Here is a 12,570-nt window from a genome sequence, read left to right as displayed (position 1 = left end):
TGCATGTACGTCGCCTGGCCCCCGGAAACAAACGCAGCAGCCCCCTCTCCTCCGCATCTGCGTTGTAGGAATGAGCGCAAGCGTTGGGGCCTGAGGGCTTTCATTTACCTCACGAAAAACAAGCTTTGAACATAGAAGACGGGTTGATGTAATGGACAGAGATAACTGAGGTTTCCCACATCCAACAATGACATGTGCCACGTTGCAAATTTTTCACAATACCATTTTTTATTTTTTTGCAACTGAAAACAGTTCCTCGGTGTATTAATAACCAAAAAGAAAAAAGAAAACACCTTTTAACACACAAAAGCAGCAATTCATACACTATAATGTGTGTATGTGACACATGGCCACATCACTAAACAGCACACACCATGTTAATTAAGAGAATTACATGGTGTGTATTTAACCCAACCACATAAGTTTGCCTTACGAGTCAAGTCCACTAGCTAAATACTAAAACAAAATGAGAGACGCTATAGACAGGTGAACGTGACTAACATCGATACTGCAGTAGTATTGAACCTTCAAACAACTTAGAACACAAACAGTAGCAACACATGCACACAGACAATATAAAAATACTCCCAGGCAGATATTCTTTATCCGATACGGAAACACGACTAATATTACTGCAACTTAGATGCGACGGTATTCTTCTGTGTTTCATCATCAAATCTGCGCGGAGTATGTCGGTATGCATTATATTGCGGCCATGGTAACCAAAGCACACACATTAAATACACGATGCCCATTGAATGAATGCATGAAATCATGATGCACAAACTGTTTAATTCTTTGGATTCTATTTAATCATCCATCCATCCATCAATTTTCTGAGCCGCTTCTCCTCACTAGGGTCGCGGGCGTGCTGGAGCCTATCCCAGCTGTCATCGGGCAGGAGGCGGGGTACACCCTGAACTGGTTGCCAGCCAATCGCAGGGCACATAGAAACAAACAACCATTCGCACTCACAGTCATGCCTACGGGCAATTTAGAGTCTCCAATTAACGCATGTTTTTGGGATGTGGGAGGAAACCGGAGTGCCCGGAGAAAACCCACACAGGCACGGGGAGAACATGCAAACTCCACACAGGCGGGTGCCGGGGATTGAACTCGGGTCCTCAGAACTGTGAGGCTGACGCTCTAACCAGTCGGCCACTGTGCCGCCTCTATTTAATCATGTTATTAAAATATGTTTTTATAAAATACAATGCTGTATAACGCTATTTTTTAATTTTTGTGGTCCCGGAAAGATTTAATGGCATTTCCATTTATTTTAATGGGGAAATATTTGAGATACAAGTGTTTCGAGTTACAAATGTGGTCCCGGAACGAATTAAACTTGTAAGTAAAGGTATCTATTTACTAATAAAGATTTACTGATCTCGTTTATTCTTTATCCTTCATTTTGTTTTCCTTTGCCTTTTGTGCATCTGCCTCATTGTCTTGTTTTACATCTGTTTTTTTCCGGGGTTTTTTCTTTTAAATCACAAAACAGGCTTAGAACTATCTGCACAGAGAGAGAGGTTTTTGCGAAGCAAGGTGCGGGGGAAAAAAAACAGCAGTTTATCATAAATATCGAGGCCTTACTGGTCAGTATGCGCCGAGCACTCATCGCAAACCCACAGCCCAAAGTGGGGTTAACGTTACCACAGTAACCGACCAAACACAAAGCCATTCGAGTAGCCGACGGGTGAGCAGCCAACGCACACAAGCATCGAGTGTACCACAGTCCCTCTTGTCCCCCCCATGAAAGGCAGATTGTGGGGGTTATTTCAGGAGGGCCTGAAAGGCTGCAGCCCTGCTCTGGAGGCACTGGAGGAAGTGGCTGCCCACAGGCAGGCACTGTTGGCAGCACAAGAAGCTTCTTTTTACACACAGATCCCGTACAATTGCAGCATCTAAGCTCGAGATGAAACGGTATTAAAATTTAATAGCACGATTATAGTAGCCAAAATTTTCACAGTTATCGGTATTGTCACAACATTGCTAAAATAAGTAAAAACACAAATACAATAACGTCGACAGGAAGACTAACAGGTGAATAAAGGAGAACAAATAAACACAAAATGGAGCATAACTGGCTGTTAACTTTGAGAGACGCTAAATGCAGTATTAACGATAACTATCGCAAGAATGTAAACAGGAAGAAGACTAAAAAGTGAATTATTATGCAGCACAAACAAAACACAAAATGGAGCACAACTGGCTGCTAACTTGGAGAGACGCGAAATACAGCATAAACGATAACCACAATAAAAAAAAAAGGTTAAAGTGATGGTTTGAAACGTTATCACCATTTATCGTTAACCATTTCATCCCTAATCAGGGCCGTAACAGAAGACTCAGTCAGGTGGGAAAAGTTAAGAGCTAGTCATTAACAACTGCTTTCAACACAACAGGATGGGAGAAGTGTGTGTTACTTGACACCTGCTCCCTATATTCTGCCTCTTATACTACTTGCGAAGGTGGCTCGTCGCAGAGTAAATTTCACCCCAAAATGAAAAAAAACCCCAAGAAAAACAGGAAAAAAATGATGGTTTTACATAGTCAGCGTTTGCCTCATCTTGCTAAAACGGCGAGATGTGTTTCCCCTGAGAATTCGCCCCATGCTGATCTTTTTGCTTGTTATTTCACGCTGTTGCGAGCATGACCTAAATTAGTCACTGTGCTGCGAGTTCACTGTAACCTATCAATAATACAACAAAGACCCAAATCTGCATCCAAATTCTACTGCTTTACTGTGTGTCAGGGGAAAAGCAAAAAGGTCACCTAAAAAAGATAGCGTCGCAAGACGGTGAGTCGAGACACCGTATCAAAAACAACATAGAGCGGTAACGCCAACATCCCTGAAATCCAATTCATCAAAATGGAGGAAAAATGTTAAGGGTTTGACTACATTCCATTATTGTCAAGGTTAATTTAACATTACAGCATCTTTCAAATGGAACATGACTTGTGATATATTACATAATTCATACAGTCCCAGTCTTACCACTTTAACATTGTCGTGCATGTATTTCTTTTTTTTTCTTTTTCACGGTTCACAGACTGGGCGGATGCATTCAACCAGACAATATTCAGCTTTTGGAGGTTGTATTAGTCGTGGGATGCAGTCTGTGTAAAAGTGTATTCAGGGTATCTGTGTGAAATCTCAATTCAATTCATTCAAGAGTGCAACATAATGTGCGTAATTGAATAGTCTAGATCAGGGGTGGGCAAAGTTTTGTGTTCACAGGCCACATCTCAATTTAAAAATGGACATACAATGGACACAAAACGTTTACACACTCCTGCTCAAATGAGACCAAGGTAGAACATTTCAAAACATTTTTCATCATTAATGTGACCGATAACCTGTACAACTAAACTGAAAAAAATATATATTTTCAAGAGGGGAAGTAGAAAAACAACTGAGATAATGTGGTTATACAAATGTGCAAACCCTCTTAAAACTGTGTTTTCAGAAGTTTTGAATTTATATTGGTCTCATTTGTTTACCTCACAGAAACATGACATTTGAATAGGGGTGTGTGGGCTTTTTATACGCACAGAATCATTCATTCATCGATGATTGAAAAAAAATATTGAAAATGTGTATGCAAAAGACATATGGGAAATTTAATGTGAAATTAATAATTCACAAATTTTTGAGTATTATTTACTAATTATAATTACTTAACCCTTTTAAATAAACATTTTTGTGTGTATTTTTTTGCTAAGTCCTTTTATTACATTATTTACAGAAAACCATTGATAAATTAAAAATGAACAAAAAGTGAATTTATAAAAAAAAATAATTTTAAAATCAGCTAAACTAATGTCACAAGTATTATAGGACTGGTGGCAAGATTGAATTACTGTGGCACATGTGGCACACAGACCATACTTTGCCAAACCCTGTTCAAGAAGGTATTTAATGTACTGTATGTAGATCTGTGTATGGTAGCTTTGTGCATCCATATATTTCTAGTGAACGTCCATTTGAAAAAAAGTCTCCAAGGTTCTCTCCCCATTTCCTGTTTGGGTTTCGGCCCGCACGCGCGATTGGCTGCCGGCTCAGCGGCCTCCGCTGTCAAAACACAATGACACGTTATGCGGTTTCTCGAGAGACCCCTTTGCTATGAGAACCACACCCCGGCAGCGACGGGACACCGGCCTCCACGCGGGCACCATCTTGGCTCAAAATGAGATCTACCGATAAGATTTTGGCAGAGCGAGAGTCGGTCACGTCAGTGGCTGTGACGTAAGCCTACCTTTCACTGCCCAGGCCTGCAAAACATTCCTTTTGCCGAGTGACACATACAATCAACACACAGACACAAGCAGGATGCATGAAATATTTAGACTCCAGAGGAAACGCGGAATTCCTGGTATTCTTATGATCGAGGACCAGTTCATTCTAGGTTTGTTGCTATTTTCACACGTATAGGAAATTAGAGAAAATTAATCCAAGTACGAAAACAAAGGTTCATTTGTTTACAAATGCATTTTCTTATAATATGAAACAGTTGAATAAATGTGCATTGGTTACATTAATAGTACATATTATTCATTATTACAACACGGCCTGGACCTCATATATTTAATATTCTTATTTTTATATTTTAATTATTTTATTCCATTATACTGTATGTACTTATTTTAATAAAATAAAACTGTATTTATTCATCATTCTTTAACATGTATTTTACTAAATTTAAAATAATTTTACATCAATATAGAAGCAGTATGGTCTCTCATGAAATGTAGGGTCCATTTTAATTACCATGTTGCCTCATGTAGTGGCCTGGGGGGGTTAGTTACTCAACTGCAGAAAGTACCAGGTGTCTTACTCGTGGTAAGGCTTTCAAGACAATTCTTTTGGTTTGTTGATGATCACACTTTGCAGAAAGGGTAATTGGAGCACCAACAGTTTCCTGAGATGAGAGGAATTAAAAAAGTACTTGTGGTGCGGCGTTTATTTATTCAAGTGGGTGTCACGCATAAATTATTTGAGGAAATACAGTATTGCTATGTGAGATATTACAAGAACATCCAAATAATGTGTTTGTTAAATTAATGATCCATTGATGTCATTCAACTGGATACTGATATATTTACTTTGTCTTTAAAGTTATGATGAAAACGTCAGCTTTACAGATGCCACATCTGGCAATGTGTGGCGGAGTTCGGAGAAAATACAAATTACTACTTTTCTATTAGCCATTTTATTACACTTTTTGACTCAATGACTTTCATTTTTCATATACTCATATCGCAAACGACTCTTTTGTCTTCGGTTTTGATCAGCTGTTAACTTCGACCACTGTCAATAGCGATCTGGACTTTTCACTGCGGCATCTTGAGGCGTTTACCACCTCGCTTTCTCCGCCGTCAACCCCACAAGTAGGCTCTCGTCCACCGAAATCAATCGTCGGTCATCATGGCACTGAACGTGTTTGGCTTTCCAAGACTCGGGCTGTGGTGATTCATTAAAATCTCTCAGCATGTTTGGCTTCCAGATGATTTTAAAGGGCCTGCTTCACTGTTGGGAGTTGCAACTCCGGCTCCGTTCAACAGGAAGGGGAGTTTCTGCAGTGTTCGCATTGTCCACGTAATGGCATCCTGCATCCAAGCAGACTTCACTGCTAAAAAGTCACGATTCTAAAAAAGTACCTTCAGGCTTGCAAAAAAAAAAAAAAACACAAAAAAAAAAACAAACAAACTGCACCGTGAAGATAGACAAGCAGCTTTTAGCACAGAGCTTGCAATTTGCCAACTGTGAATAAATCATAGGCGGACTGGAGTGTACCACGTTGCAAGCTGTATGCTTCCAGCGGATAGGCGGGCTGAATATTTCATGATTAAACGAGTCATTATGCTGCACGGATCTAGGCCAGGGCTCAGGGTGAAGTGGGAGTGGGGGGGGGTCAGATAACGGTCCAAACAAGGTCCCCAACAACGTAAAGGAGCAGGGGGGCAACTGAGGGGGCCAAATCCATCTGGGTTAATCCACATAAAACACACAACAATCAGCCACGGAGCCAAGGGAATAACATCGATTTGCAGTTTGCACAAATCTGAGGAGCTTTGGGCGTTTCTAGGGGGACCGGGTGCATGGAGCCCCGCCACCAAAAAACACTGACGGTTCAATTAAAACTGAATGCAATACGTTGGCACGATGCAAAATGCATTAACGCAAGTCATTAAATCTGTTTTGGGTCGCAGCCGAACCATCAGCCAGTCACCGGCTACCATTAGCTCCTACTTTAGGTTTACTGTCAACACTGGAAGACAGCTTGACGTTAGATCTGTATTAATGGCTAACAACTAGGGGTTAGGAGAGGAATTTTAAACGTGCCACTGCCAAAAATGCCGAAGAGAAACTGTGAGGTTGACGAGGAACTAAACACACTAATCCCGTGGAGCCAGTGAGTCCTCGGTGTAAAGTCGACGCGAGAAGCCGGCCGACAGAAACCGGAGTCGGCGAGCTGTGATTGGCGCCCCGGCCCATCCCCGCCTACTGTTGCCCCGAAGCTAATAATAGGCCGCTGATGCTAGGCGGCTAACAGCAGCACCCACCTCGCTTGTCGAGGTCGTAACCGACCACCACAAAGTAGTCGGCGAGCCTGGCCATGGCGGGCGTTCACGGCGACGGGCCTCTCGCGCTTATTCCTCTTCTCTGGGCGCCGTCAATGGTCCATTTACGTCCTGCCGGCGACGGACACATCGCAGGCAACGGTAGCATCCTTCCAGCTGTACCCCGCCGCCATACTGTCAGTCTGCCTTCCCTGACAGCCGAAAGCAGCGAGTCTGCGCACTCGAGACTTCCAGGGAGGGGCCGCTTTCGTTACGAACGTTCATAATTCATTTAGGAAACATATTAAATTTTAAAAAAATAATAATAATAAAATGTCCCCATGTGTTTTAATAGTCTAAAACTTTCTGGCACGCTTCCACTGAAATATCCCAAAGATCAAGAATTACAGCGCCTTACACACCCTGTTTTGTCTTGCTGAAATTAGTCCTGGTTTGACAGGGCGGCCCTGTCTCATGCAAGTGAGACAATGAGTCACCGTGTAGGACTGCTGGGCCAATGGCGTGTTCGTGGATTGGATTTTCCCTCACGGAGGCAGCACTTCATCAACAAGCCGCCGATTTCCAATTGTCAATTAATAAACGCAGATGTGGCTGGGCACGCAGAAAAAAACAAACCAAAAAAAACTGAAGTTATTTAAGCAAGCTTATTAATAATTCATTTTCTTAAATTTTCTCAAGCTGTGTCAAACCTTGGGATATCGGACTTGGTCCTGATGCTAGGTGGCTACATGTTAGCTTTGCAAACCTATTTTTCTGATTTTTGTTTAAGGGAGACAATATGCCATTTAAAAAAAAATAATTTGTTACATATTAAAAACAGTTCCTATCTGTTTTAATAACATGTCTGCGGCATGCTTTTATCAAAACATTCAATTAGCCCGTTTTGAGGGGGCGGCCCTGTCTCAAGTGAGCCATATTCTCAAGCTGGAGCAATTACTTTACTGTGTTACGCAAATAACGATGGCGCCAAAGGTGCTGCTTACCTTTTGGCTTTTACATTTTGTTTCGGAGAACAAAACACAAGCATTTAGCTGTAAAAAAGCTCAATTATGCAAAGTCAGGTAGGAGAGGAACCCTTGACCTAATGGTCGTGTCAGTGTAGATAGGCAGATAACGTGTCAATGGAACGAGAGGAAGTCCTGATGGTCCACATCCGCATGGCGTGTCCTTGGCTGTCAGCGCCGCCGCACGCTCAAGAGAATTCCAACACTTCCTGCGCTATCACCTGTGACCCAAAGTCCTTATCACCCTCTAGTTAAAAAAGGCCCACGCATGACATGTTCCTTTCTTTATTTGTTTTCCTTACACTCCATGACAAGTTTCTCACACAAGTCGCCTGAGAGTTGACCGAAAACGACGCTGTCGGGAGATTGCTATTTTCACAAAGTCACGGGGAGGTCAGGCTCGGGTTGTGATATTTGCACTTTATCTCAACCTTGAGCTGCTCCACTCGAGTAATTGCCAGAGGCAGAGAAAGGGTGAGAAAGATGAGAGCAGCACAAACGCCCCCAGGACGACGATGCTGTACACTACACAGAGTAATTACGTCGTCTTCCCGATATACAAACTTACGTTCCTCACGTACCCACATGTTGTAATGATGTCTAAAAATATTTGGGAACATTGCCCTTACATCAACAACTGAAAATGATGTTGGATAAGATGTTCAATTGGGTTTAGGTCATGGTTTTGTGTCTTTGTGGTCCTCCATGAATTGTTCCCACAAACGTGGATGCAAACAATCATCCTAAATGTCTTGGTATTGGGATTATTCAAATTCAAGGGATTGATTGATTAAATATAATCAATGAATAGCTTTTAACGTGACTTCCATTTATACTTCAGCAAGAACCAGCCTCTCCGAAACCTAAATGAAGCTTCCGATACTCTTTTAAAGTAAAAAACAAAAATCATTGAAAGTAATTTTTGAATGTAAGGTATTTATTTTGTGTTTTATTATTACTTTTCAAATTGAGTTTATTTCCGTAGTATTTTACATTTTGCCCCTTTTGGAGTGAGTTTTTTTTCAAATATCAAAAATATATTTTAAAAGGCGCCATTCAAGGGACCCAAGGACACATATATATTGTAATTTTAAAAGCTAATGAAAGAATAAAAAATGCAATACATTTAAAAAATAATGTAATTTTAAACATCACTTCAAAAAAGGCAATATGTATAATTAAAAAGAAAAAAGAAGCGTGATTTGCCCGAGGTAACGCACTCAATATCAATTGAAATGGTTAAAAATTGAGTTTATAATGAGATATTTAAGATATTTTTTTCAGTTCTGAGACTTTTTGAATCATTGGTCGAATTGACCCAGGGGTATTATTGCTGTTTAATAAAAAACTAAGGCAATAGCAGCGTGAAATATGATAAAACTCCAGTTAATCTCAATACTATTTATTGTTTTACTGTGTCTCTGCTTGACAGTTACATAGTATCGTATTGTGCATATCATTAGCCTAATAGCACGACTTCCCACAATCTTTTTTTTATTTTTAGAAAACAAGAAAAAAAAGATCAACATACAAGAAGTGTCCAGTTGCCACGATTCTTAAACCTTTGCCGATTACCGAGACCTAGATGACTGAGAATCGACACAGGCAAAAAAAAATACAAAATTTTGGCAAGGCCATTAGCATTTTTGATTGATATTAGTGAAAGCAAGTTAAAAATGATTGGCAATTATGCTATAAGGCTAACGTCTTATACCTATTGTGAAAATTAGAATGTTTAATTTGAGGGGTGGCACTACTTTTGCATGTAGTTACAGGTGCAAACTAAATGTAACAATCAGCACCTTTGCGTATAATGGTTATATATCGCTATGCGTGTAGCCCAACCCGGGGCACAAAACTGTGCTCTGCAGGATGCAACAAACATGTGACTTCCTGCCCACTAACAAATAGACGGGATGTGGTTTGGAGGTCTCTTGCACATTGCATCCGAGCATCACATTTCAAAGCAGGTGAAGTATCGCGCGCAAACCAAACACTGTACATGCATTAGTGCCTCGATGCTCTCAGAGTTGTTGAATCTACAAATGCATTTACTCGTCCTGAGCCGTAGCAAATGATGTAACTGGAGCAGCGCAATACGTCGAAAGTTTGTGTACAGTAAACTGGCGCAACTTTCGAAATGTGGCAATATCTGCGTGTACCCAAAACATCCTGGTGAAGGGAATCACAGACTTTTTTGTGTTGAAATATGAATAAGTGAATAACTATTATGTCCTTGGCCAGTGATTTTATTTGCAGACAATTAAATGCTGCGGGTACAATTAGCCAGTGTTATTACACATCTGGTTAAAGTATGAGATCATTTTAGAGAATTGGCTATGCTATTAGAAAACGACAGTGATTCTCAAAGTCTGGGCTCCCTCTGGTGCTGAGGGAAAGAATCACTGCCCAAGTACAGTTCTGTTGTATTTTACTTTAAAGTAGAAAAAATTGCATTTCATCCATAAGAACTGTTTGTTTAATTTAATAAGGTACAATATTTATTTCACTTATATGTCCAATACATTTTAATTTAATTGCATAAAATGGATGGATGGGTGAATTTTTAATTTCATTGTTTTAATTTTACTATATTTAAAGGCAATTATATGACATATACTTTTTAGAAATAATCATCCCAATCTTGAAAATGGGAGTTGGCCCAGCGTTGCAATAATGAATCAGGAAAAGTGTTGCGTGCAACAATGGACTGCCCCTAATGTGTCAAAATTGGAACTCAACCTTGATTTTGACCAGTATTCATCTGAAAGAAATGCCTTTATTTTCCTATTAATTTCTGCACTCACTTTAAAAATGACAACCCACTCTATTTCTCAGTGGCTCAGTGATCCAGGCTAGGCCAAAAGTAGGTACAGTACACACTTGAATTATTTGAAAAAACAAAATTCCAATGACACTCTTAAGGTGTGTAGTTGGTTTTGAATCATGGATTCAAGCCAGGGTTCTGGTGAGCAAATATTTTTAAGTGGTAATTGGTGTAAAAAGTTTGAGAAGCACGGACTTATTGTTTTTGTTGATATGTTAGTCATTTGTATCTGGTGAATGCAGTTTTAGCAACACACCAAAAAGTGTAGCAATGAGGATGCTGGGGGAAATGTAACCACAAGGATTTGATAATGACTTGTATAAAAGTGTTTTTTTAATTTTAAAAATTCCTAATAATTTCGTCATATAATTCTGTATCGCAAGTCACTGGTATTTATTTTTTGAATTTTGGGAGTCAGCATCATGCGAAATAGGCAGCTTAGTTTTTACTGTGGAGGTAACAAAGGTTCCACTAGGAGGCAGCAATTTTTAGCTTAACACACTGGAGCCAAGCAATGGTGAGCAAACTTGTGCTCAAAGAGTTCTGAAGAGTTCTAAAACGAACATATGGGCCAAGTCATTTGTAGATGAGGTTAAAAAAAATAATTTAAAAAAAGTTGAAATGCGTGTTTCAAAAAAAGCTCATTTTAATAATAATTAAAAAAAATCATTCTTATTTTTCATTTCATATTTTAAAAACATTTAATTGCAAGTGATTAACTAACTGTTGTAAAAAAATAAAAATAAAATATTCTCCTATGTTTTCAAATGTGTTCGTATTTAAAAAAAATGGAATTTAATTTAATTTTTATTACTTACAATAAATCTATTAACCCAGTTTTTCCTCAAACGTTTTACACTAAGCAGTGGTATTGTAGCGTAGTAGGCCTAAGTGTTAATGAAAAACGACACAGTGATTTTATTCCTAAAAAAAAAATATCACCTGTATCGAAAAGGCCAATCTTTCTCCCTGGTGTAAAGTTAAACAAAGACTCAAGGATAAAGCGTTGTAAAACAGTCAAATGTTCTGCCTGTAATTCACATCTTTATTGTTGTAAGTGTTAAGAGACCCCAAAGATAAATTATTTTATTCCACATGTAATTTTTTACATTCATTAGCCGATTAATCGGTTATTTAAATTTTCTTCTGCCAAATATCAGAATCGACATCGGGTTGAAAACCAAAAACTCCATATTGGTCGGGCCCTAGCTCCGAATATGACAAGACTCTTGCGAATGTATATTCTTGTTGGATACTTTGGCCCATTTCAGACATCTGCAGCCTTTCACTGCAGAATGCAAGAGGAATTTGACATTTATGAGACAACCTGGCTAAAATGACAGCAGTAGACATCTTAAATGCAAACAGCGGTAAACGTGTCAGTGTTTGCAGTTACGGTGAGGAAGGAAAACATGCTCACGGGACAGGACCTCTGTTTACAGTCTCCGCACGCGTGATTTCCTACAAATCAGGCGGAGGAAGCCGAAGTCCCAGGTGTCGCGCGTGTGTATACGCGGCCCCCTCGCCGCAGCCACTTAAGATCGTTAATCTGTTGGTCTCCGAGACCCCCCTCGAAACAGGCCTGGGATATTTCAGGACTGAGCGGCTATTTATCTCACTTGAACAACTTTACAACACTGAGCACACAAATAAGGATTTTGCTGCGCAAATGTTGCATCATCACACACTCAATTGATTCCAGTAAAGGTGGTTAATCCTATTTACCAATATTTACCAAGAGAGAGACTGAGAACTAAAGAAGGCTAACTCAATTTTGTAATTTTGCAATAGAGTGTTATGAAGTTTTTTGGGCTGCAATAAAATCTCGGGGTTTCTTGGTGGGGAAAAAAGTTGAGTGCACTATTGGTCTAAGGCCAAACATCCGTCAAATCTTTCAATATTTCATAAAAAATGATAAATAATATTCATTTCTTCTCACATGCAGGTGCACTGGAGTCTTCTATCAACCTTTGAACCTGACTTTTTGGACGGCTCTTTTTGGGAGGCGAAGGCTTGTTTCTACGGCATTTCTCAGCTTGGAAATTAGAGTCGGCCCACCGCTGCGCTGATGAATAATAAAATAAAAAGGGCTAAGCGCAATAAGGAACTGTCCTGATATGTCAAAATTGAAACTCAACCTCGATTTCTGCCCTT

The 12,570-nt window shown here is 39.7% G+C and overlaps 1 protein-coding gene across 1 annotated transcript in view; it reads right to left on the bottom strand.

Moving 5' to 3' along the window:
- sbf1 (SET binding factor 1) overlaps positions 1-6,805 on the bottom strand; it is a 46,211-nt gene extending 39,406 nt beyond the window's left edge. Inside the window, exon 1 of the mRNA XM_061667258.1 lies at positions 6,568-6,805. Coding sequence (XP_061523242.1) covers positions 6,568-6,622 — 55 coding nt within the window. The 5' untranslated portion in view covers positions 6,623-6,805. The remainder of the gene's footprint in view (positions 1-6,567) is intronic.
- Positions 6,806-12,570: the final 5,765 nt, after the last annotated feature.

Source organism: Phycodurus eques, chromosome 22, assembly GCF_024500275.1.
Source record: "Phycodurus eques isolate BA_2022a chromosome 22, UOR_Pequ_1.1, whole genome shotgun sequence".
NCBI lineage: Eukaryota > Metazoa > Chordata > Actinopteri > Syngnathiformes > Syngnathidae > Phycodurus > Phycodurus eques.
This window is presented reverse-complemented; position numbering and strand designations above follow the sequence as displayed.